Genomic DNA, 27,893 nt, shown 5'->3' with positions numbered 1-27,893 from the left:
TATACATTATTAGGTAGTTAATTAAAAAAAAAAAAAAGAAGACTTGCACAGACTCTGATGGTTAATTGATAGCAAATGGCCTGTTTATTGTCTAGTATAGAAAGATTTCCTAGCATGATGTTGAAAAACCCATTTTGTATGGTGCACAAAATCCAGGAACAAAATGTCTTTTGCAGAATTATACGATTAAGGAGAGAACTTAGAATCATGGAATAGCTCAGGTTGAAAGGGTGCTTAAAAGATCATCTTGTCCAACCTTTCATGGGAAAGGGAGCCCAGATAAGCCCACCTGCCCTGGGCCGCCTCATAGTTTAGAAAGAGATTATAAGAGCAAGAATGATTATTATCTTTTGTTGACGGGAGTCTGAACTTGCATTTCTAAGCTGTTTATAGAATCATCCACTTCCTTTGCAAAATAATTTTTTAAAAATATAATTAAGCTGAAGCTGAAGTTCTGAGAAAGCATATAGACTAAATTAAGTAGAATTAAGTCTCCTAATATGTGGTACATTATAGAACTAATGTGAAACTCAGCTGCAAAATTTCTGTGAGAATACGGTCAATTAGCTAACACCTCTTCCTCTGCAAGAGGGAAATAGTGCCTCTCCAGATTAATCTGGTCATTGTAACCAACACGCTGGCTAGTCTGGCATGGTTTGGAGCATGCTCTGCAGCTACAAAGTGTGGTTCTGTTGATAGAGGATGATGGAAACAGAAGAAGGGCAGTGTGGTGTCTTTACGTGGCAATTATCCAAGTGTCTGGACTCTGCCCTGGCAGTGGGTGCTGCAGTACCATGGTGGTAAGTGGCTAAGAAAAAACCAGGCAGAAGGCATGAAAGATGCTGCAGCCAAAGAGCAGCTCAATATAGGATATATAAATGAACTTTAAATACTCCAACTTTTCAAATGCTGGCTTATGACCAAGTTAAAAGGCAACCCCAAAAACCTCAGAATTTCATGCAAGGTTAACAATATTCTGCCCCTCAGAGTTGAGTCACCTTTGAGACAGGTGCCAAAGACAGGTGTCTGCAGCAAGGATTAACAGTGGCTACAGCTCAGGTGAAACACGTTGCCCAGCTCTTGGCTCCAGTGGAAAGCAGCAGGAGAGCAGGAGATCAGTGCCTCACCCTACAGAAGCAAGACACTTCCAAAAAGGTAATCAGTCAACTACATCTTGATATTTTGGCAATATCTGCTCTCCTGATGGGATTTCATTAGTACCTTTAGTCCCTAGTTTACTAAAAAAAATTACAGTTGGATGTCTCAACCTGATCTGACAACTCCAGGAATATTTTTCAGACTGCTTAAGCATTTATAAGCCTGGTTGAACAGAGTATTTGGGCTACAATATATGAATCTATAACAAAGCTTTCATGAAAGTTGAAATGGAGGATTTTGGACTAGAGTCATCTCAGATTAATCTGAAAACAAACTGAATATCATATATCTACCATCTGTAGCAAATATCAATGCAACACTCTCTTCAAAAATAAAACAGTCATTTCAGCAAGTTTATTAACAGTTACTGTAAAATCTATTTGAAAAGTCTTGCTTAAAGAAATTTTCAGATGAAAATTTCCTCTTGAAAAAAAACAAACTTACATTAGACTTCCCAGCTCAGATTGCAATGAAGCAATCAGTTGTGTAATTAATTCCAAAGTCTCATTCACTTAAGATGTGAAATAACATAGCACTGTGAAATGGATGACACTACCTAGACTTCTAGGTTTGCCTCACTTTGTAAGGGTGATGCCTTCCCACAGACGAAATCATTTGTATTTAAACTATTTTGAACATTACTTGCCTGAAAACTACAAGCAATACAAGACAGACCTAAACTCTAAGAAAGCACATAGCTTTTATTTTATATTGGATCTTTAAATGAATATGCTTATTAGCACAGTTTTGGACAGGAATAACTTTACTGACTCAGGATAAAACTCATGCCACTGCATTGATCCTATTTCTTCATGTTGGCAAAGCCTTATCATTTCCCCAATTACATCCGTTTGCCAAAATAAACAATATCAGGAAGAAAGGAGGCAGCAATATAAAAAATGGCAAACACATTATTCTGTATCTTTTCAGGCTGTGACACTGTGTACACAATTTCTAAAGTAATTTTAGCTCATTGACTTGTTTTTAACTTAGGTGAAAAGAATTTTATGGCAGAAATATGATATTTTTGGAATTTTGCTTTAAGTGGATACTTCTTGTTATTGTTTTCCCATCTTCATAATTCACCAGATTTGCAATATGGTAGCACGCCAACACAGAATATACCTGTTATAAATTAAGTCAACTGAGTGGTGACATTTTAGTTGACCACAGATCAGCTGGTAATTAAGCAGTGTTAATACATGCAACCAGGTAAATCCTACAAGCTCTGCTTCCAGCATGCCTACCTCCGGCACACCAGCTATACTTCAGACTTTTCAGTACCCTATATATTTCCAATCTTCAAAGCGCTCACTCCATGGCATTTCAATGTGTCTTTGTGTTTATGCCACTTCTATCTGCCTAAGACAGAATCAGAAAGCCACAGCAGGAGATCTGAAACTTTGTAGGACATTGATGTTTTCATGTTTATTTACTATGTTGCTATTAGTATGGTATTTGCTACACTATGGCAAACACTTAGGGCTTTGTTATCACAATATCCTAAATTAGGGGGGAAGTACTTTGTTTGCACAATCCCATAAGGTTTCAGGGCAAATATATGTAAATTCACCATATTTCAGTTTATTCCTTTGAAGAAAACTGCTTTCTTCTGGTGACACTTTTCAGTCACTTCTTACAATCACAAGTGCTGAATTTTGAGTTGAAGTTATTAAAAGGAAGGAGTAGCACAAGGATGATGCAAATCTTAGCTGAATTATACTGTTAACTTGAGAATTTTCCCACTCGTTTGGCTATAGTTTAACTTCATTTAGTCTGAAATCAATCGATACACTGACAAGCTGAATGCATTACTATTCAGAGAAAACACATTTTTTATTGATCAGAAACCACTTGTACATTTCTTGTCAACTTGAGAACTCAAACCCAGAAAGGAGCTTTTTAAAACACCAGACTTACATTCTGCTAAGGGAAATAATATCCACCAGCAGTCCAACAGGAGTAGTTTTCACATCTGCCCTTGCAACTGAGAAGAGCTTATCTTGGGGATCAAGCTTTCAAAATTTTAGAGAGAAATAAAAGTCCTTCTTTTGTATGGAATCATAGAATCATTTAGGATGGAAAAGACCTTTAAGTCCTCAAAGTCCAACCATTACCCATCACTAAATCATGTTCCTAAGCACCATGTCTACAGATCTTGTAAATATCTCCAGGGATGGTGATTCAACCACTTTCCTGAGCAGCCTCTTCCAATGTCTGATGACCGTTTTGGTGGAGAAATTTTTCCTAATATCCAATCTAAACTTACCCTGGTGCAACTTGAAGCCATTTCCTTTTGTCCTGCCACTCATTACTTGGGAGAAGAGACCAACACACACCTTACTACAACCTGCTTTCAGGTATTGCAGAGAGCAATAAGGTCTCCCCTCAGCCTTGTCTTCTTCAGGCTTCTCCCTGAGTCTTCTCCTCTTCAGAACAACTCTAGTTCTCTCAGCTACTCCTCATAAGACCTGTGATCCACACCCTTCACCAGCTTCATTGCCCTTCCCTGGACATGCTCCATCATGTCAATGTCCTTCTTGTAGCAAGACTTTGGGGAATCAAATTCTTTTCTCAGCATATTATTTACCCATGAAAGCCACCTACTAGTATTAATGGGAACTCTGCATATTTAGCACAGCTTCAAACCAAGATGGTACGTAAAATAGCAATGTATCGATTTTCTTCTAGGATGAAAAATGCTAAAATATTTTTTCTGCACCATTCCAATATATGTCTCTTGTTTTTCCTCCTCTAGCCACTTATATATCAGTCCAACTCCAACCATTAAAAATCATTAGTGGCTTTTTCTCACACTAAGATTTGCGCTTCCCATCACTGAAAATACCTGTCTTGATGCTCTTCAAAAGCATCTCCCTGAAAGTAGATCGAAGTAAATCCACAACAGAAAGAACTGTCAATAAAGAAACATAGAAGTCTGCACCTTCTGATGCCACTGGTGTTTTCTATATCCAAACATGATTTCTTACGTAATTTAGAACATCGGTCCCTCATACGATATCCTGTGTAAAGTGCTCAACAGTACTATTTCAAGAGAAAGTCTGCAATATTTTCTGCTTACAAAAAGCTCTGTACATACTCTGAAGTCCAATACCAGGCCTTTTTTTAACCCAGACTCTGAAGGTCCTTTTCCATTTTACACTGAGGCAGGGGTAACTTCCTTGCAATCAGATTTTTTCATTTCAAAAATTAATGACTAACTTATAGTGGCATATTGTTACTCGATAAAATGTTATCATAAAATGAAAAGTCACACTATTTAAAAAAAATTAAATTACTAAATGCAGATAATAATCTTGAGACTAAATTAATTGAAACTTGAAGTAAATAAAAATATAGGAATTTAAAATTAATAAGAAAAATACTAGAAAGGAAAAAGGGACTTCAGGAATGACGCATATGAAGAGAGTTCCACATATTCTAGCAAAATGGTATGAAGCACATATTTCCCTTCCTTGAGAAACTGTTACTGCTGTCTGGTGCTAAAAACTGCGAGTTGATATCCTCACAGACAAATAGTTGAGATTTTTAAAGCCATTTCCCCTTTTCTTTTCTTTATACAGGAGAAAGTAATATAAAGGGTTTAGAGAAGTTGTGAGCATTTCAGCTCCTTGGCACTAGAAATCATCCATTCTCCCACACTGACCTCTAGGTGGCACAAAAGAACCTAAACTAAGCAAGTCTCTGATTTTTCAGGCGTTATGCCCTCCCAATCAGTCTCATCAAGTCACCAATTATGACATCACAAAGCACACACGTCTATAACCTGTACTAAATAGAATATCAAATAAGTACTAAAGTAACAGCTACCACAACTAGACAGCTCTATTTTATGGCTTATAATTCTGCATTGAGATATAAACCATTAATTGATTCTCCACAGCGCATCTAATTTCCTTTCACCTTCAACTTATAATACTTAAAAAGAACAATAAGTTTACTAGAAATAAAGTTAAGGTTTACATCTGGTTTAATGTAAGGATTACTACAACATTAAAAATACATACAATAACCCCCAATTTTCCTGATCCATCAGGAAAAGAAATAGTAATGAGAAAAATACATCCTTTACTTCATCTTTTTTTAGATTCTAGTATGTTAAAAATAAAAGGGTCAGTGAAATCACAGCAAATCAATATTTACTGCAGCAGTACCTAGAAATGCTGCTCTTTTACTTAACTGATGTAGCTGTTGCTATGAAGATAAGACCAGTATGTCCTGTGTGACCAGGGAGAATTTTTATATTAAGTCTAATATTATGCACAGCACATGAAGTACCCCAACGACCCTTACCCCTTAAGGCTAAGGGCTTGTATGTCCTTAAGCATACAAGAATGACATCACAAAAGCACAGTTAAGACACTATAACATTACACCTCAGAGCATTTATTTTCCTCTACCAAAAAAAAAAAAAATATGTATGTGTACACTGCCCTTGTACCAATGCTGCCATCTCTTTCCTTTATCTCCTCTCTTAGCCAAATCGTTCACACTCAAATCTCAGGAACACTTTGACCAAAACCAAAATCACCTTTACCTCCTAACCTGTTCCAGCTCTCTGCATGCAACTGCCCAGGCTGGACTTTCACCACTCTATCATTCAGAAGCATTCCATCCGAAATGCTTTGCCTTCCAAGACTGAACGTGAAGCTATGTGTAAAATTTGTCAAATCATTATGTGGAAGATCATTTGCACCAACATGTCATAACAGGGCACTGCATCGTGTGCCCACAACTAAACAGGAAAGGAATTTCTCTCACCTGGCATAGAAATCTTTTGGTGGAACAACTTCCTGAAAGAACTGTAGCTGGTACAGGTAAAGTCCAATCAAGTGTCCTGCACTGAATATAGCCATTAATACACACAGACAGCTGAATATCAGCGGATCAAATGCTTGGCAACAGGACCACCATGTGCACAGGCCCAAAAATACAAAGAAATACACAGCTGAGGTCAAAGATGGCACCATCATACCTGTAAAAATAAAAACATGGAGGGTTGGAAAAGTGTGGGAAATATCAGCATTTGTTACACCTTAAGTTTGAAATGAAGTGTATTAAAAAATTTAACCCAATTAGGTTTATGCTAATTATTACAATTATGCTAATTATACTAATTAGCTCTAAAGACTGCTATTAACTTTGAGACTAGAAGAGTAGGATTTTTTTTTTTGTTTTGTTCAATTCCCTTTTACCATATCTTAGAACACAACCACTCTCCAGGCTTTCCTCTGAGAATCTTCTCTATGTAAAAAATGTTTCATAAAGCATGGAGAAAAACAGAAAGGTGGTTGCGAGGCCAGCTAGCACAGCCTAAGACCACAAGTGTATGAATTTTAAGTACAAGATACTAAAATGTCATGATGAATGAATAGTGCAAAGCCTTCTCGTACAAATCTTGAGGTATCTTAACTTGTTAAACCAAAAAAACCCCGATTCATATACTGAAAGTAAGAGATTTAGATAAAATCTACAGAATAATCAGTAAATGTTTGATTTTTTTTTTCACTGTTAACTCCTAGAAACTTGTTATTTACATATGACAAAGTCTCTGCTGTCTCACACATGTATGTTGTTTTTGCTATTGCTTAGCTGAGCATTGCACTTGTGAAAATGTCTAACTGGTAAAGGAGACCTGATGCTCTGAGGGTAGCCCACAAAAGTAAGTTAGGAAGCAGGAAAGACATATATGTCTAAGAGAAGCAACTATGAGAAAATGACAAGAGATTGCAGACAGCACAGCAGCCCAGTGGACTCTTAAAGAAATGATAACAAAGCTAGCAGGGGGGCCTGCCTCAACTTATTTTTAAGCTTTTTACTAGTATGCATCTAGGAGCCCCCTTCCTCTGGACAGACTTGCAGGTTCCTCGTGCCTCATGGCTCCAGTGTGCCTGCTGGCCCTGCAGCTGAGCCCTGCAACTGAGCCAGCTACTTCAGCAGCAGGAGGATTTGCCCCTTGCCAGGTGCTGGATTGACATGTCTTTTGGGGGCAGTGCTCCAAGGGTCGGTCCCTGGTTGAGCTGAGTCCAGGCACTGTAAGGACTCGTATCTACAGTCATTTTCCTGAGTTCCACCATCACATCTTTCACATCATACTCGAGACCAAGTCTTTAACCTATGGTGCTGTAAACCCAGCAATTTCTGCCTCGAGCCTGAAACTATTTCCCTCGTTCTTTCTAAGAGACACTTTGTCTTTATTTAAACACTTTTGGAGAAGGAGAATCCATTATATCCTAAACCAAGATTTTATTATGGTCAATTACTCTGGCTGTGAAAAATTCAAAATTTATTTCTGGTCTGAAATTGTCTAGGTTTACCACCTAAGTGTTGGCTCCTATTATCACTTCTACTAGATGAGGTATCTTAAAAAATGGTATCACTTTGTCAGTACTTTCAGGCTGCAGTTAAATCACCCTTCATCTTTTTGGCATGGTAAGTAAGGAAGTATTTAATTTATAAGGCTCACGGTCTCTCTCTGGAAAACAGGTTTCTCAGACCTCAAGTCCTTTTTGTAACTCTGAACAACCTCCCAGTTCTTGGTTTGTATTGGAGCTCCACAGTCAAGCTGCCCATCAACATTCAGAAGAAATTGTTCCCTGTCACTGCTGCATGATCTTTCTATTTCACCTTTCATGGATGATGTTCACCCATGCAGATTGGCATCAGGTTTTTGGGTTTGTTTGGTTTTCCGGGTTTTTTTTAATCACACCTCTCTTCCCTCATGTCAGGCGTCATGGTGATTCAGTTATTTTTTTCCCTTTTTAGATTTCATTCTTTGCATTTGGCTATGTGTAATATTGTTAGACAATCTTACCTTAAAGAAAGAGTCTGCCTTACTAAAGGGGCCTCACCTGACCAGTCCCTGTCATTCAGTATCAAACATCTTTTGTACTCTTGTTTTATACTTCATATACTGGTATACTTATTCGTTTAGTGTACAGTTATACTTTATATGTAAACACTCCATTCAAACACGTGAGCCAGCACATGAAAGCTAATTTACAACTCCATGATCCAATTTTGAATTCAGTGATTACAATCTACAGTGATTTGTACACTTCCATTCTGGTTGTAGCTGACTATGTGGTACTAAGTCAAATGTGTTATAAAAATGTTGGCTACATCATATCAAAACAACTACTTTTACTGACTCCATTGAAAACCAACAGGAAGTCTGCTTATTAGTCTTTTTACACACTACATGGTCAACTGAATACTCTTTGTTACTTTTTCTTAATGAATACAGTTCCTTTTTACACTTGGAAGTGATGGAACAAAATCTATAAATTCACTTTAAAAAAAAATATATATACAACATATAGTCATTAATAATATGCCCCCATTCGCCATTTGAATACAACAGCAACTGTGAAAGTCATAAACAGAATAATAGGGCTGCACAGTATCAGTACAAAAAAATTAAGCAACTCAGTATATTCTGATACCTGCCAAAAATTCAATTTAAATAAAATCAGCAGCAATTTCTTTTCCCTTAAAAATTTCCATTGTTACTCCCACAGGTACCAAAGTGCTGAAACTCATTTGTTAAATGTATAATCTAATGGGCTCCTGAGGAAATTTTTCAAATGCACCAACCTGCTGAACCAAGTAAAATTGTAACAACAACTTTTCCAGTGGTGATTATCATGTTGCCAATAAACTCCCTCAGTCTGGATGCTAGGGAGGCAATTCTACGCAGCAGTTTTAATTTCATGGTTTCCTCAAATTCTGCTTCTCCACAGTCTTCGTCATCCAGATCTTCTTCATACATCAAAGCGTCATCTGGCTCTAATTTTTCTCTTGCAGCCTAAAGCAGAAGGAAGGAAAGAAAAACAGAATGCAAAAAACAGAGAGAGGGAGACATAAAGGAATTTGAAATTAAAAACCACGCATATATTATTTAACAATGAAGTCTTCTTATAACCCTTGACTATCCCAAGCAGTGAGAGCTCAGAAAGATGCACTAAAGCCAGAGTTGTGCATTGATGGCTCCCACTTCAGATCTGCCTCAAAATAAAAGGATGTTAAGCATTGTCTCTGAGAAAGGCTGCAGTCCTCCCACATGTGCACAACAGTCTGCTTTTTCATTTTTACATGAACTTTAGTTTGGTTAGTTCAGCATTCTTAGCAAGATAAGCATATTGTTATCCACTGTCTTTTAAATGCCTCTTTGCCTCAATGGCCTCAGTTATAAGCTCCAGTAAGCACAAGTCCCTTCGTGGTTGATGTCAGTTTTCAAACCCTTTTGCATTAACCCTTTCTCAAACTTTAAATGCAAGACCTAGAATGGCGCGAGTAAGCGTGATCTGGGACAGGGCAACAAGGCCTAAAATAAATGGACAGATAGCTCATTGCTGACTGAAGTTTGAGAAAGAAAAAATACACTAAGCACAGAATTGGGGAGACAGTGAGAAATGGTGAGATTCACTGACAGTGAAAGAAAAGGTGAAAAAGTGAGTAAGAGAGAACTAGTGAAAGCTTGAGTGATCTACAACAATTTAGCAGAAAATAAGACCAGTGGCTTAGAACTACACAATGGAAAAGAGAAAATAAGGAAACATGTAAAGGCCCGTCATACTTAAGCAGTTTGTTAGGATTTGGCAGTGGTTTTCACCATCAAGTCTCCATCGTATCTTGGAGACCAGAAGACATACACAGCTATTGAGTGATGTAGACTAAATCATCAACCCACAGTGAGAATCTGAAGGATTAGCAAGAGGCCCCCACAAAGACACAATTTATGGAAAAATTAGTCATTCACAGAAATGTAGGGGCATATTAAAAAAAAGAAAAAAAGGTAATAGTTTTGAGCCAGGTTCTCATTTGGTGTAATACAGAATAGCTTCTTTGGCACTAATTTAAACTTGAATTAGCTAACGTTAGTTCAAGCCAAGCTGTATCTCTCTGTGTGAAAGTAAGAAAGACAGACTATCGGTATTTTTCAACAGAATAGCAGTTTTATATTTATTGGTGACCTTTGGCAGAAAAAATTCCACACTGACAGATAAGATTGCAGTAGGAACACATGAACTCTCAGCCGACTTAACCAAATTCTTCTGTACCATTACATTATGTGGATTCCCACAGGAACAAAATTCTCTATAGACTCTTTCATTTCACCTTTAAGCTTGTTGCCAGCTATCTTCTCTTACTTTAGAGCTTTCACATTGTTGTGAATGCCCAGGGAAGAAAAAAAAAGCCTGCTTATTCTCAAGAGTCTCTATTTTACGGACAATGAAACATGTATTAAATACAGCAGAGGGTTGATCTGGGAAATCTACCTTTCTCTTTGACTTATCACTATTTCGCTAGCTATACCCATTTTAAATGGAGTACAGTAGAATTTTAATTGCTTTCTTATTGTCACCATTCACTTATAGAGCTCTCAACCTAGGAATTATTAGATCGTTATGCAAAACAATAGAGAGATGGCAACCCAAACATGCAGTCCCCACATTTCGAGCCATACAGCATGAAGAGGTTTTCTGTCCATTCATCACTGCTACTCATATCTAAGCTCCTATCTAAAGGATAGGAAATATTAAATATTCAGGAACAATGCTGACAGGGGGCTGAGCAATACATTCTGCCCTCACTTTCACCTCTTCAGCTGTTTCAGTGAGAAAGTTAAATAATAGGTAAAAGTTACAATCATTTCTGATTAACCTGCTCCTCATCCAGTCCTTTTGGGCCCAATCCTGCTCCTCTTGGACTGGATCTAATGCTCTGTGCCTTGAGCTTAATGTGACCACTGAACAGCGAAACCTTCAATAATCTTCAGATTCCAAACAAAGAGAATGAGTGAGACTGGTGGACATTTAAAGGTTATGAAACAGCTTACTATACATGGGTCTAGGTGATAGAGACCCTTATTTCTTCAGTTAGTGCCTTCAAATTTCTGAAGACAACATGCACTAAAACACAGACTTACTTAAAAAATGTATAGGAATAATTTCAAAATAAATAAGTTATTTCATGGGAGGTTGTCAGGATTCACATCTCTTTGAATACTGTGAATCTATGATAAACATGAAGACATGATTCATATATTTATAGAGCTTAAGATTGCTGATATAACACTTAATTATAAGGACCAGGAAATAAAAGTCTGAAGAGTCACAAAAGAAGACAATAAAATATTTTCCAAGCAGAAGCCAAAAATATTCTTGTGGGAAAATTAAATATTTTTAAGTATGAATTGGAGGAAAACACAAATTACTTTCAAATAGCAAAATAAAAAGTAGGACACAAAAGCAAGGAAACCACATAAAAACATCCCAGTGAAAGGTGGGACTTGATATCCTTTTCTGTCTCTTACCCCCACCTGCCTTCCAAACCTCAGGTGCCAAATCCCCAAATTCACATCTTGATCTCCTCAAAATTGGTCTTTGGATTTTCTATCCTAATTAGGACCATACTATTTTAATTTTACCAGGCTAATCACTCTTGCTTCATTGATCTGAAGAACCTTTAGGCTACATTTTGCCTTAAGAGTTCAGTATTAATAATCTAATACTGACACGCATGACACAGCACGCTCAGGAGAAGCACTGGGGAAGAGAGTGTTTCACTGGGCCAGGATATAACTAAAGCTGAGAAGGAGATGATGGTGCAAACTTTCCATGGACTGAGGCTTATTCAAGCACAGCTAAAAGCTTGCAGGTTGATGAGTTACCAAACAGGTTAACTTTTTTGGTTTTCCATTTTTATTTATATACGAAAATATTAATTCCAAGTTCAAGAATGAAGTAAGAACATCACAAACATTCACAGGAAATGCAGAAAAACCTAATTCTGGTGTTACTGAGGTCATCAGATGTAGGAAAGAAAACTTCAGCATTCAGAACCCCAGCAAATACCAAACTGATTTCCCAAGTTTTCCTTCTAAAACTGCAAAAGTCTGTCTGGAGTTGGAGTTCTTCAACCACTCTCCTCAGTTTAAGACAAGCTAGCAAATGGGGTTATCAACAACAACCATAATACCCCACATAGCTTTTTCAGAACAGATGCATGTTGTTTTGCAACTTTTCAGCACACCTGGAATTATCAATGATAGGCTGTGCAAGGATTGCCTGGTTTCAGAGACCCAGGTTTTGCACCATTATAATACGTGTAAGAGTTGGGTTAAATTCCTCATCTCTCTTCCCTATCTGCAAGTTCTTTTAAGGATAATACCATAGTTCTTAGCCTTATTCTGTCTGTGTCATTCATGACCCAGTTAATGATTATTTCAGTAAAAAGACTATGACAGTTAAACAACTATAGATTTGACTTTTTTTTTTTGTGTGTATAAACAGATCGGTTTGTAAGTCAATATCCAAGATGAAAGGCCATGTTCCTTTCCTGAAGAAGCTGAAAGGCCATGTTCCAGCACATGTCAAAAAACCAAACTTTGGATTCCCCCACTCTCATATTCACCACCCTCTAGCTGGATTATCTGGGCTGGCTTTCCAGTTTCTCACATTGAGCACTTCAAGTTGCTGAAGGCAGGCAAACAGTTAACAGTTTTTACATCCAACATGGTGATAATGTGCTTGTTGTTTTAACACTTTCAAAGGATTAAATAGCCATACAAGTAGGCGCTCATCACAGAACACCATTACTCCAGTCAGACTGTTTTGCAAAGCTCTTTTTAACTATGTGGATTAGTCTAAAGCTACAAAACCATGTTACATAGGCTACAGTTAGAAAAATACTTTTACTTCCATAATAAATTACCTATTATGCAATTACAGGATCCCTGTGGATGCTGATTAAATCAAATAAATTTCTCCATTCAAGGAGTATAGAGCATTTGTGAAGCCGTAAACATGTGTTTCCATGACCTTTGCTCTGCAGAGCAGGGCCTCAGGACTTTCTATAAACAAACTAAATGCAGTTTAGGTTTTTTAGCAATCATGTGGAAGTCCCGGGAGTATTTATTGTACAACACTTTTTTAAACTGCCAAACTGAGATAGAGAACAGGCAAGAAAACTACAGCTCCTGTGGCAGCTATGGCAGCTACTATTGTGGACAGGGCCAGAATGTCCATTAGCTACTTTGGGGGCTGCTTGTTCAACATCCAACTTTTAAATGTTTCATCTGGTACAGTATAAACACTACTGCACAGAGATATCCTCTAGTCCCAGAGCTGTATTTACTAACAGGAAGCCTTAATTCTAACCTAAAACTCATTCTTGCTTCAGTACACTCCTTGCTTTGTACCTACGGTTAATGGTATTGTGTCTGAAAACACAAATTTGCTCCTTTATTGACTTTTCAATTCTAGAGGACACATAAATTAAACCCTTCAAAAATTCAAATAATGACAGCAGCACAATTTAACTGACCAGAATTATTACAACTAAGGATATGCAAGCCTCAGAATGGACACAACTTCTATCCCTGTGAATACACTGCATTAATTATCGAGACCTCTCAAGCATGCACTGCTAAGCTCACAAGAGTAAGTTCTCACGTGAGTTCAGGTGCTCCTTCCTTCCAGTTGGCTCATAAATGTTGCAAAAATAGCCTCTTTTCAGTATTTTGACATTTCCTCACAGCCAGAACCAGGAAACAAACAGAGAGGAGTGAGAAAATGAAAGCTGATTGAAGTTCACCAAGCCTTACCCAAACAGTTACAGGTACGTAGGTTTGGCAGGAGGACGGAGTGATACATTTTGGTACATCATGTGATTTATTGCAGGTGATACCAGAGATGTGCTATCATGATCTACATTAGCTTGAAGGTGTGTGGTTTGCTTGCAGAACATAGAGTTGCAACTGCTTTGCAAGGATATGAGAGTAAGCAAGCCGTAACACAAGCCTCATGGTCTTTCTCCTTCTGCCAATGTTAATCTTCATAAGAATTTTTCTAGCTGTAGTATCCCAGACCTCAGTGCAGACTTCTAACCCCTGCTGCTGACAGCCACACCAGTTTCTTTAAAGTGGGCTGGATTGTCTTCATGCTGCCCCACAGTTTATGTGCCCTGAGGCACACACTCACAGCACCCTGCTAACACTGCTACTGTAAAACCGTGATTCTCTCACTAAAATAACACTTCCTATGACCATTTCTTTCCCTCTAGTCAGAGATCATATTTTTATTCCATACCTGTGATAAAGCAGCACAGATACTATTTATCAGACATCTTTTATATGACTGTTCAAGCCATTACTATGCCCAAGTTTCTGAACTACCTTCTCATTTCAAAAAACCCATGTAATGAATGGCTTGGCTTAGGAATGATCTGAGATAAGCTATTTGATTCAAATATACCAGCAGAACAATAGAAATAGACTCTCTCTCTCATACTCATATTAGTTCAATTGCCTCCATCATAACTAAGCTGCTGCAGTCAACCTATTATTATGTGACTGAGTTCATACTTTTAAGTTTCCTATAAAAATATCTTCCCCCTCCCAAAAAAAGGTCTCCAACCTTTATCTTTAAATATGAGATACTTACAACAGTAGGAGGATTTAATTTAAGTACTTGCCTTTAGAAGCAGGACATACATATGTGCATATAGAAAAAATAATCAAAATAACACAGTATTCTTTAGTCAGGTACAGCTGTGAGCACAAAAGCCGAAAAAGAAATTTAACCACTACTTCTTTTATCATCAAAGGAACTGTAAGCCTTTAATGTGATATAAATGATTGTGGTTTTAACCTGTAGTCAATACTAAACCATGTTAAGGCAATCATTTATTGAATTTCCAATTTTGCAAGAAAGTGTAGAAGAACTCCACTGTTGTTCTGAAAGCATCAGCATGTGAGAGAGAAGCAGATGTCCTTGCTTTTCCTGCCACAAAATAAATTCAAACATTTCCACATAAACAATTACCACATGTAATTCAACTTGATCCCTACAGAAATGGGGCTGCTTAGCAAGAGTATCTCTCTAAGGTCATCTGCAAGGCACATGGGATGCTCAAAGGGAGCTCAGGTTGGTCTACAGAAAGCCAGAGGGGAACACCACGCTACACACGTGTGGGATTGTGAGGGGAGGGAAGGCTGCGGACTGCAAGCCAGGACAGAAAAAGAAAACCATCTGACTTCAGGGAAAGACCCTGCAAAATGAGCTGAACTAATCAAGTGTGAGACTGTAATGAACATTTTGGTAGGTGTGACATTAATGAGATAGAGTCTTTTTGGAATTTAAACAGTTTATTTTAATAATTTATATTACTCAACTGAATTACTGGAGAGAAAAATCCTAAATTAACTTTAAGTCATATAGATCTTAATGAAAAAAATTATCACTAATACATCTCAAGTGTGCTAAAGCTTAGGTAGTATTAGATAAATTTGTCAGGGATGTACTATCAGAAACAACTTTCAACGTGTTTGTAGTGTTTTATAGTAATGAATGACATACATACACTTCCGCAGTAAAATCTCCTGTAGGAAAGTGTCATTCATTACAAAAAAAAAAAAAACGATCAGCTATTTACCGGAAGCACATAGGGACAGAGACATTAAGAGGAAATGAAAAATAAATTAATAAAGAAAAGCACAGTTCTGAATCATGATAACAGGAAGGCAACTCATTAAATCCTGTATACAATAGATATTGTACTGAAAGGGCCAAAGATTCTTTCACTTCCCAATGTACCCATTGCACCTGAGCAAACACCAAGTGATTTCAGCACAAAACTCAACTTGGCCAATATGGAAACACAGTTTCACATCTTGACTTCAAAAAGCTGTCAGGCATGTAAGCCAAATGCCAAAGAGAGAGGAACTCACAGGTAGAGTTTGGTGTTTTGGCTTGGGATGATTAAACTCGTTTTTTCACTGAAAAGGAAATAGGAAGTTGGGTTATGACTATAAGGCACAATTCACTACAAACTCTAAATAAGCTAGTGCAGGTGTACGAAGCTACATAGCACCTATATGGAGTAATTTCTGGCTCAAGTAATATACACATTGTACCATTATGCATATTCCTAAGAAGGATGATAAATAGCCCAACCATGGTGCTGTGGTTATTTTCAGTATTGTCTCAGCTCATACTGAAGTGGCTTGTGTACTCCACCAGTACCACCCTGAAGAATTTCAGATTACTGGGATGAACAAGAGAATGCGACTTCTAATCTACAAGACAATCCAAAATTACTTGTCTTCTTTTGTCTTGCAGACCAAACTTTAAGGAAAGATTCTTTTTTTCTTTTCCCCCAAACTATCAGAGAAATAAATGCTAGAGAAGAAAACAGTGTATTGAAGCAAAAGAGCAGAAGAACTAAAAGGGTTATAATGCAGCTATGAATACACATGCAATCTAAATTAGATGTTTTCTAACCACCAGAAAAGCAAAATTACAGAACAGGGTCGTTTCAGCAGCAATGGGATGAAGAAAAGTTGCCCTGTTTTCAAGACAGTGCTTCCTACCTTCCAGAGGGAATTGTGTGATACAGCTGCCTGCAACAGCAGCAGATTAAATTCTGTGAGCCAAGAGATTCCTTCTTGTGCTGTTATTCATCACTTAGGCTGTCCAAAGGCACCAGTATTCCAGGATTTTCAGCTCCTGGTTAATAACTCTGTATCTCAAAATTTGGAATGAAGAACTGTTATTAACCTCACTGAAGAGATGCCACAAGAAAAATTGCATCATGGGATATTTCTAACCAAAACAGGACAGGTGCACACTAAAGTTTCATGCCGAACAGGCTAACAGCATTTGGTGATACATAATGCACTGCACTATGTAGTACTATGTAGTGGTAGCCTGCTGCAGTGTAATTACATATTTGTGTTAAGACTTATCCAAAGACATGTGCATCAAACCAAGAAGCTAATGTAACTTGTAAACTTTTGACCCTTGTTAAGATGAGATGCATTAGAATTGTTACCGAGGGAGGCAGCTGTGTAAGGTCTGGCAAACTTCACCACTACAAACATCAGGAGCAAAGAGATAAGGGAGCCTCATCTACCTGTTTTGAACCAGAGAAATAAGGTATTAAATCCTACTTACACCATGTTCAAAGCACACTAAGACCAAGCAGGTTTGGACCAGTTCTCCAGAGGTCAGAATCAAAGAAACATTTATAACCAATTGGAAAAGGTAAGCCAATGCCGTGCTAAATACAGATGACAATGAGAAAAAAAAAAAGATGAGAAATAAAAGAGGTGTCATCAGGGAGCTCAAAGTAGCCAAAAAGTTCCAATCTTCTCTAAGAAGTTCTTTTTCCACAATATTTCCCACAATAGCCATAATTTTCTGTCTCTGAAGAGAAGCAATTATTGAAGGAGAAGAAGTTGCATATGGGAAGATGATGTTTAGAGACATCAGAGTCAAAGTGTTCCACATCAATGAGAGCTAATCAGGTCAGGTGAATGTTTGATTCTGGTAAAATCAAATTAAATTAAGATAAACACAAAACAATAAATCATCTTAGGAGAAATAAACCCATCACAGGCTTTAAGAAAAATGTCATGGTCATGTAGACAGGGTCATGGACACCACTGTAAACTGCTCAAAGGAGAACTCTGCATCTGAAGGAATGAAAAATGGCAAGGGTCTAGCAACTGCAAAGACTGGGACATCAGAGCTTTCTCAGAGCTGTGCTCTAAGCTGAACTAAGTATCCATATTACACAGGACATCCAGGTAGGTGATACACCAGTAGAATTGTTCAACCCCCAAATCTCTGAACCTCATAACGAATGTCATAACATTATCATTTAAATCTACAATAAGACCTTGCCTGAAATGCTGAGAAACTGATAATCCCTGTAGCTCAAATGAATATTGCAGACCTATAGCTTGTTCAGAAAAAAAAACATAATTAACATGACAGAAGAAATTGGAAAAAAAAAAGAACAGAGATTGCTTACTTTTAAAAGGACAAATATGGAAGATAATAAATACATTTGATTTCCCTTAAACTATCTCACTCTGTTTTATAACATGTAATGTAAGAGACCTTCCATAAAATTAAACAGTGTTAAATTCAAAATAAAATCAGAGAGCACTTATTAAATTGTGGAAGTCCTTGCTTCATGACGCCACTGAAGCCAAGAAATTAATGAGGTTTTAAAAGGGTCTAGGTAATTATATGTTTAACAAGATTATCCAGAATAGCTATAATTATAAACAACTTTTTTTTGGAAGGGATTTGAAACCACATGTTTTAGGATTAAAGTCATTCTTGCACTAGGAGAGAGCAATATAAATTCTAATGTTGGAGATGGGAGAAAAAAGGTATTCTCTGACATGCTGCTGTCCTTATTCAGCAGGGACCAGCTACTTTAAGGATAAGGATATTGGTCTAAATGGGTAATTTCTAGGATAGAATGTCCTTGGACAAGGCATGGGACATGTGCACTTCTCAGAGCCTGTCTGTTCTCTCCTGTATGTATTACAGTTACACTTGGGAGTCCTGGACCAAATAAGAGCTCTCCATGTACTATGTGCCCAATGTAGGCATAGGACAAATAGCCCTGTCACTGTTTAGAAAGACAAAGCTAGGAAAATGAGCATTTTTATTGCTTCTATGTGTCAAGGGACAGAGAAGCCGAGAGAGAGATGAAGTAATAGACTTGAGGACACAAACCCAGTTTGCGGCTGAAGTGAGAATGATGCTAGTCCTCTGATTAGAGTCCAGTATCTTGACTCCAGGTCAAGCTGTCCTCACATTCTTCTCAAACTTTAGTTTATTTTAAAATGATTTCCTCTTTTTACTTTTTTTCCCTTTTGAGATCCCAAACAAATCTCTGCCTTCTGCAGAACAGAACAGGTGTGGAGGCTCTGGAACCAACCTTGCCTCAGATTATGGGACAAAGTACAGACCCAGTGGTCCTATTTGCTTTCTAGGAGATCATGGATGAGAAACAAGTTTGAATAGGCAAGGCAGCCAGTGGGAGGAAGTTGCATTGAAGACTACAACTGTTTTATTCAATTAAGATCCACACCTTTTCTAAAGTTTAAGTTGTGCAATTGCAGAGGAGTTTCCTCCCTGCCACTGTCACTTAAAGCTTTAGGCAATTCATCCACAGATTCAAGAAAAAGCCTCTTCCTTTCTAATACCTATCAGACTGTATATACTGTATCTGCATTTTGGCACATAAACCACCATCTGCACCAAATCAAAAATGTCATACTTTCAGCTGCAGCTGGGAGTTAACTGTTCTTTCTTATTTTCTTCCACCTTTTACACCTTGTGACTGGCATTTTGCTTTTCAGCATTTCCAATCCAGGCCTGTCTCCAGCTGAATTCACCTGCTTTAAATTTTCTAAGTCCTAATAAAAAGGCCTGCAGACACGTTTGCTCCAAGTGTGCAACCATTTAGGGGTGGTAATGAGTTGGACTGCAGCCTGGTATCTGGCAGACCTTCCTATTTCATGACTCACTGTTAATTAAAACCACACTCTTTGCTTATTCCTGGGATAGCATTACTTACAAATAATTGAGAGTCTCACTGCCTCATAGCTTCCTCCCCCCACTTCTGTTCTATAGAATACACTTTTGTGATGGAGTTCTGTTTCCCTTAAAGTTGGATGCAGCACAATGAAGAAAGACATCCATTTTTCAGTGAACCCTTGTTGTCCTTAATTTGGATTCTGATACTTTTTCTTGTTTTGAATTGCATCTCAATCCATGGGCAATCTGATCCATTGTACTCTCTGCCTGGTTTCTAGAGGCTACTGCCATGTTGAAACACACATAACTGAGTATCACAAACTGCTACTCAACTCCAGGCATTTTTATGGTATGCCCATATATTAAGTGAAATGTGATGGGTTCACACAGACCTTTGAAAAGGTCAGTTTTAGCAAATTTAGTATTTCACTCTACCCTAAAGCAAAGACCTCTGAGAATTGTTCAATGTAAATAATTTAATGCAGAAAAAGTAAAGCTTCAAGATACTCTGCTTTTGCCTGGAATTCACAGTGCTGATTTCTTGATTTATAGAACCATCTGTTCTATAGGCTAGGCATCTAGCAACCTGAAAAATTACCTCCCTTATGCCTCTGCTAAGCCCATTTAAATCAGCTGATGCATTCTTAACAAAATCTTGTACCACGAATCTCTGAGGACTGATGGCAAGGACTCTCAGCCAAAGCTTTTCAGCTCTAGAGCTGGCTACAGGGCTGGTTCAACAAACCCAGGACTATTTCGCTTGAAGGCACAGTACCAAGCTCAACATTTTTCCTGAAGTGTCTCTTTGTAGGACAGTTGTTGCTGCAACTCATTCTGTGTTTTCTAATTCAGTGGAGTTACAGCATCAGTAACAAGCTGCAACAACATACAGCCATAGGCATCAGTTAGCTAATGCAGAATTCAAAGGACTGGTCACTTACTTAGTCTTCCTTTTTCCAGTGTACTCTATCAAGGAAGACTTGAAAATTATGTGAAATCTACATAGTTTGGACTCATTTTAGATCATGCCAATATTCTCCCAAATGCAGACAGTAAGCTGCATGCTCTGCATATGCATTAGGTTCCTTACAGTCAGTCCTGCCAAATACATATTCCTAGCAGATTCAGCTGCTTCTCTCGCCTCCTCCTAAATAGCAGAAATTATTCCAGAATGTTATGTGCAGGCATCTAGAAAGAGAAAACTGAAGTTTGGAAAAATACGTTTAATAGGTATTAATTTTCCACTCTCCATTTCACTCAATCTTTAAAAAACAAGCAGGTTACTCTGATACAGATTCATCATTTCAGTTGTGAAGATCAGAATTCTCTAAAGCATTTGGGATCACCAAATATTATCCCTTTTTTAAAAAATATGCCTGTGTTGGAGTTTTGGGTGTCACTAAATCTAAACACAGCTGCTGTGTTCACTAAATATTCTGTAATACATACAGTTTACAGAACATAAATAATATTCACTGGATTTTGATGTGAAGAAGTCAAATGTATTTACACATATTTCTATTTGCCCAATATTAATATTTCTTTGCAGTCGGACTTTTCTTCTCCTTCCCACTCGTCCTTTGTGGAATAATTTTGACTTTTTAGTTGCACTGGTGGATTGCCTTGAAGTAGCCAGTCCAGGATAGCCCAATAAAAAGCTACACTCCATGTTATGTAATTAGTGTTTGTTAGCTCAGTTTTTCCCTTGCACTCCAGGCAAACAACTGTTGAACCCTGCCTGGAAGCCAGCACCCATCCTCTCCATTAGACTGAGCTCCCTTTGACCCACTCTCCAGGCTCAGGCTCATCTCTGAAACAAAGAAGAAGTGAGTATCTAAGCATCATCATCGAGGTTCAGAGGAACCTAGGCATGGCCTTTTATTTTTCTTCTGAATTTCTGCCATCAGATTACTCCCGTTTTATGCATATGCATGCTTTCTTTTCAGGATATCAAGGGTTTCAAAAAAGTCTGTTAGAGCCCACTTTGGTAAAATGAAACTCTTTTAAAAGAAGCACTGAACACAAACCATGCTAATAAGCTACACTTCTTAATACTTCAGACATCTCCACTTCTGGGTATAGCCCAAGGTTCTGGCCTGCTGCTAAATCCATTTTGCACAGCTCTGACGATAAAGCAGATTCAGAGCTGATAAAACCAGGTTCCAGGAGACACAAAACCTTGCATATGCTCATCAGATCAAACCTACATGTCCTCCAATGTGTAGTTAAAAAGCTGCAGCCTTCAGGCAATCCTCAGTTGCCAGGAGAGCCCATAAGAATTCCAGCTGCAACTGAGTATAAAGCACAGTCCTGATACTGATCTCTCATGTGCTAGAAACCTGACCAGTTTCTGGCACTGCCACAATTCAGACAACATGGCAACATGCAGAGAGGCCTCTTTTTACTCTATATAGTGGCACCAAAATGGGCAACTGATCCCCCTAAATATTTTACTCATTTCAATTGAAATGAGCAAGTTGAAATTGTCTCCCCTAAAAATGGCATTTTGAGAGTAAAGAAAAAACATTCCACCCATGTAAAAGAAGACAGAAAATGAGACTCAGGGCATGCTAGACAGCCTGATAAAAAACATGTTAAGATTAGTAGTAGGAATTTCTCTGTACCCTGGGCTAAATTCCCACTGTGGCTTTTTATATTATAAACTTGTTTTCCCCTTTTTGTGGATTTTTCTGCATTCAATATCTCTGCTATTCTTCTTCCCATTAGTAAAATACACAGCGAACACATCAACACTTCCAGCTAAGTCATTCCCCAATATCATCCTCAAGCTCACTCAGTACGACCACAGTTTTAGGTAACTCCTTCCATGAACTTAATACACAGTCTCTCTTCCCTTCTCTTAAGAGTAGTTTCTGATAGTCATTCAGACACTGCTGTTATTCTTGGATAAAAAATTTGGAAGTAGGGATGCTATCTAAGAAACTGCAGCAGAACAACCTTGGCAGACTTAAACAGCAGCTCTGGTGAAGAAGAAATTGTGATCAACTGTCATGATTGCTTCTTAACTCAAAATGATTTGAAAAATCCCGTAGCATACCTACCACTTTTCACATTCTGCTTTGTTTTCTCAAGATAATAACTTTAGCTTTTCCACTTTAAAACCAATCGTTTAGTTTCCTGAAAGTAAGTTCACTTTTTAACACACCCAGTCCTCGTGAAACCATTTCAGAACACATCTCAGACAGAAATGCCAAAGCTCACTAAAAGCCATACAGATAAAAGTGTGTATTTGATACCATTTCCTCATTTTCAAATTGCATGTTGCACTGTGCTGCATCCTCGGTTACTGGCTTCTGAAACATGTTGCGGCAGAGGAGCCATATTGTCAGACTAGCAATGAACATCCCAATATCTGGTACAAATAGTCTGATCACGTTCCCAGCATCTGCTCCTTTCACACTGTATGGGACGAAAAAAAACAACAAAAAAACAAAGAAATATTTATTACTTCTAATGACATTTTCAACTGGAAGAGAAATTTAGCTCAAGGCAAAGAAAAATAACCCAAACCCCCAGCAATAAGAAACCTTCACAATATGGGAAGTATGAAAATGATCAAGGAATTCTGGACAGACAGATATTTTTGCTCTCCAGAAGTACAGAATAAGTGATTATTTGCTGGGAGCTCGCATACCCATATTTTAGTGATACTTAGCACTTTGATTAACCCAGTTCTGAATCAATTTTGTTGAGAACAATGAAGGAATAACTTTCAAATTCAACAAGGAAGATTTTGGCTGAGTACCTAGAAGATCCATGTGTAAGAAACACAATCCCTTTACTGGAATTCCATGCAAAGACAACAGCATACAGGTCCACCAAGGACAAGGATGTCCACCCAGGCGAGGTAGCATTTGTGTCACCCCTATGTGAGTCTTAATCCTACTTCCTACTTCCTTCCTTCACGAAGAGGAATAACCAGAAAGTCCTTAATATTTTAACGTTTCATTATGTTAACTGTTAATACATTTTATCCAACCAAACTATCTTAATAACCTTTTTGGGTATTTAAGTACTAGTATTTAAGTACAAATATTTAAATGCTAAGAAAATATTTAAATATTTAAATGCCAAGAAAATCTTTCTTCTCCTCTGAAAGGAGAAAAAAAATTGCACTGTTTCGTTGTGGAGATATAATTGTTTATACTAGGAAATAGGACTTTATGGATTTGGATGTGGTGGCTGAATTTGGTTCACTGTTAAAAGGGAGACCTTGGATTCAGGTTTAGAGACACAACGAACAGTTTATTAAACTGCAGCATGGACATACTAGACTTTTAACTATTAATGAGAGGATATAATCTTAATTATTTGAAAATGTGAAATTAACACATTTTAAATATGCAGTTCCCATTTTAACTTTTATTTTTTTATAAGGCTTTACGTCTGTAATCAGTTCTGATGACAGCTGAGGCATCTGCATAGTTCCTTGGACATAGGTGAGTGCACTAGGCTAGCTCTTCGTAGTTTTAACTGGTAGAAAACTTAATTCATTGTTTTACAGATGCAAGGCTCTTACTGTCACTGAAGATTAGCTAGTCAAGGCTGCACTTTGGCAGAAAATGGTAGTAAAGTACATGTTTAACGAACCTAACTCCCAATAACTGCGTACCCAGGTTTCACAATAACATTAATGAATTTGTTTCAATAATCCTGGTCTTTATGCTGAAACCTGCCTATTAAGGCAGTTTTGCTAAATATCTGGTGAAAAAAAATCTGAGTTCTTGATTCTGAAAGTTTCACTTAGGAACTTTTTAGAAAGAACTGAAATACACTCTAATTCAGTATTAATTAATGTAAGAACAGTATAAATTTGCTAGTCTCATTTGAAAAATGAATCCGATTACTTCTACATAATATTTCTATATTTGATTTTTTTCTGTACACAGGTCTAGCATATCATCAAAAATTAATTTTGCATTATTTCTGAGGTCCTTCACATTCAACCACTCACATTCAACCAAATTAAAAAGTGGTAGCGTTCAAGTACCAGCACTTCTTATTTGCACCATGTTCTCCTTCCTCACATTGTACTCCCATGGAGCCACGCTGGGCCTTCCTTCATGTATCCTACTCCTCAGAACCCAGGAGACCCCTGTGGGAGCTCTGCCTCTGGTGCAGCTCACATTTCTTTCCAAACCAAGCACTTCTGATCTTTCAAAATCATTTAGCATGTTGTTGTGAAGGATGTAAGGTACAGTTCAGGCTAGTAATAGAGAACCTGAACAGTGATACTTAAACACAGAGCAGGGAGAAATTCTGCACATGAATAGTTTATTCACCAAAACCAGTCACAAATGTATGCTGTTCCCATTTCCCCATGAAAAGGAAAACAAACTGACCTCAATGTGAGAATTAAAAAGAAAACAAAAGATCACTTGAAAATAGAGAAATGTATATTCTTCTGCAAAGCAGAATAATAAACTGCTTCACTCGACCCCAAGCAATCTGCTCCCCAGTTTTTCACAGCAAAAGCTAAAACAAAAATCAGTTATTCTCACTTGTTATCTCTGGCAGTACAAAAAAAGAATGGTAAATACTGCAGTCATTCCACAAACATTTCTCACTTTATTTGCGCATTCATACATGGTCATATTTTGCATTTGATAACAGTCTATGCATTGTGCTCTTTGCTCCAAAAGAGGCTTTCCAGAAGAACAGGAAACCTATTCAGGAGATCTCACAGAGCAACAGCTTTTTTTTTTAATCCCTGCAAGAATTACAGTGTACAATGAATTGGTCATAGCCCTTGATCTGCAACTAGTAAAGCATAATTCATTCATCTAAACTAAATCATTTACCTACAGGGCAGCTTTAATTGTAGTAGACGTCACTGACTAAAACTTATAACTCAGCCAGAAACACATTCTGAAATGTAATTACAGTAAATGGCAGCTTTAGAATTATTTTCCATGTCTTTCCTTCTTTCTTATAGGATGCAGAAAAAAAAAAAAGAGTTAGGGGTTTGAAATTGTTTTTTTTTACCTTTCCTTGATCAAGTAAATCAAATTGCACACAATTTTTTAAGACAAGGGACTACTACAAGTTAGGGTTGCAAGAGTTCCTCTGTAACAAAAATAAGTTTTGTAGGACAAAAGGAATTTTATGACTTTTGCATCACTATGTGAAACTGTTTTATCATATCAACAGACTCCTAATAGAGTAGTTTCCTCATCAGATAATCTGTGTTCCTCTGCTGTTTTCAGCTGTATACTTTAAAGTTACTACTTCAGAAAGGGATCATCCTAATTTTCTGTGTTTATACAGAATTTTTCTAGGACAGTGTGACCCTGCTCCTTTCCTAAAGTTCATTGATTCTAACAAAACTAAGCAAAATTTCCCACTTTACCTACATTGAGAATAGAGTTAGCTGTGGACATACAGGTTAAAACCATTCTCTTACTTCATGTACTCTCACTAGTAGTCAAACAAAAACACAAATGCCAGCATAATTTAAACATTACATTTTTGTTTGGTGCTCTAGAATTCAGCATTTCAGTTTTCTGAAAGTAAAATTTTCATTTTTTGCCTTTCTAGAATAACTGTTTCTCACAAATAACAATTATTCATCTCCTACTGAATGCACAAAGCTTTGGTGAGGTGAGGTATTAATACATTTCTTTAGAATGGCAGACACATTAACTTCCTCTTTATTTAAGGTTTACAGAATAAAACCAGAAAAGCAGCAGAGCTAATAGAACTCAAATTACAATGGCTTCAATTGGAAAAAAAAGTAAAATATATAGCAACACATGTGTAAAACACTATGCATAATATATAAAAGTCTTCAAACTCTAAATATTTAATATTTTGTTACAAATACACAAAAATGGGAAAAAAGAACAACCAGTCGTTCTTAAAGAGAAAAATTAATTCAGCATCAGTAATGTATCACAATGTTAAGCTTATGTTAGACAATAAATTAGACAATGCTTGCACATTAAAGAACTGTAAAAAGCTTGATTTTATATTGAATACTGGGTAAACAAAGTATTTTAAAGGTTATCTTTTATTGTAGTTTTAAAAACTTTTCAAAAGTCTTATTCATGCATACTCATGTTTCCATAGGTGCACCAGGTTCTTTCTTTTTTCCCTTCATAGCATTTGTTTACTTTCTAATTAATTTAATAAAACAAAAAAGGTAATACTGTGTTAACAGTTCACCAGTGATAAGCTAAGGAAGAGTGCATAAATGCTAATACTTTCCATTCATCTCGTTTGGTCACTGTAAAACATCTAGTATTTCTAATTGGATCTAATATTTCAGAGTGCATTGCTGTAGATGCTTATGGCTGAATTCCCATGGGCCTCATATGCAACTGTAATCACTTGGATTGGAGGCAAAACAGACCCAAGAATCATAAACATCACCCCTGGAAACATGGACCGGTAGTATTGCACAGGTGCTACACAGTACTATCAATGATTTTTTTGTTTATCACCAGTAAGTATCCTCTTTGTGATACAAAAATAGCAGAAACTTTTGAGGGTACCAAAGGCTACCAACCAGATGGTCTTAGAGATGTGCTTGCTGATCCTTGCTGTTGGAAGCGGATCTTGGGGATGGTTGCAGCTAGAAACTACTTAAAGAGGTTCCTTGACCTCTCTCAGTTTGAACTAGGAAAGAAACGGTTGCTTCTGTACTTACTTTGCTAGGAAACTCACACCTAAATTATCTGGGTCTGAGGATTGCAGACCTGGTCTGAGCCATAACTAGCACTTCAGTGAACATGGACGCTCAGTCTATAGTCATGTTGCCATGACTTGTCTCTGCTGGTTCAAAAGATAGGTTACTTATGATGTTGGTTCACACGGCAACCTTGACATCACATTCAGGGCAAACCTTTGCCGTGGGTAAAGTACGCGAGTTGCTGAGCCCTGGTAGGTCTGCCTTTAGGCCTTTCTTATCTCATGTTCACCCACAAATTGAAAATTAATTATGTTACAAAAATAAAATACAAATTTAGTAATATTAATATCCACATGCTCACTCTTACTCCTGCACTGCCTTAATGTGACTGTCCAGTTTATGCAGAGCATGCCATGTGTTTTACTTAAAATATCTGAAGTTGCACTTTCAGAGAATATTGGTCATGCAAAGTAAATGTGTGGGAGGAAGAAGGAAGCAAAATTGCATAGAAAACTACTTATAAAAATATTTAGCATGCACTGACCTACCCAACACACAAGTTCAAAGGCCTCCTGATGTATTTGTAAGATCTAAATCACTGCTTACAAACTAAGTCTGCATGGATTCAAAAACCAAAAGTAGACTTTGCTTTTTCAGAAAAGATACTTTTCAATGAAGAACACACTCTGTATTGCAAAAGTGCTTAACCACATATT

General features: G+C 37.4%; 1 protein-coding gene across 2 annotated transcripts in view; it reads right to left on the bottom strand.

Moving 5' to 3' along the window:
• Positions 1-27,893, bottom strand: part of PIEZO2 (piezo type mechanosensitive ion channel component 2) — a 303,485-nt gene that overhangs the window by 113,189 nt on the left and 162,403 nt on the right. For both annotated transcript variants that reach the window (XM_051772546.1, XM_051772540.1), the window contains exons 5-7: positions 22,784-22,946; positions 8,776-8,986; positions 5,941-6,154 (exon numbers count right to left, since the gene is read on the bottom strand). In XM_051772546.1, coding sequence (XP_051628506.1) covers positions 5,941-6,154; positions 8,776-8,986; positions 22,784-22,946 — 588 coding nt within the window. The remainder of the gene's footprint in view (positions 1-5,940; positions 6,155-8,775; positions 8,987-22,783; positions 22,947-27,893) is intronic.

Source organism: Manacus candei, unplaced genomic scaffold (genome assembly GCF_025592945.1).
Source record: "Manacus candei isolate 608988 ecotype Guabito, Panama unplaced genomic scaffold, ASM2559294v1 h1tg000008l, whole genome shotgun sequence".
NCBI lineage: Eukaryota > Metazoa > Chordata > Aves > Passeriformes > Pipridae > Manacus > Manacus candei.
The sequence above is the reverse complement of the archived record's forward strand: the minus strand, read 5'-3'. Positions and strand labels throughout refer to the sequence as shown.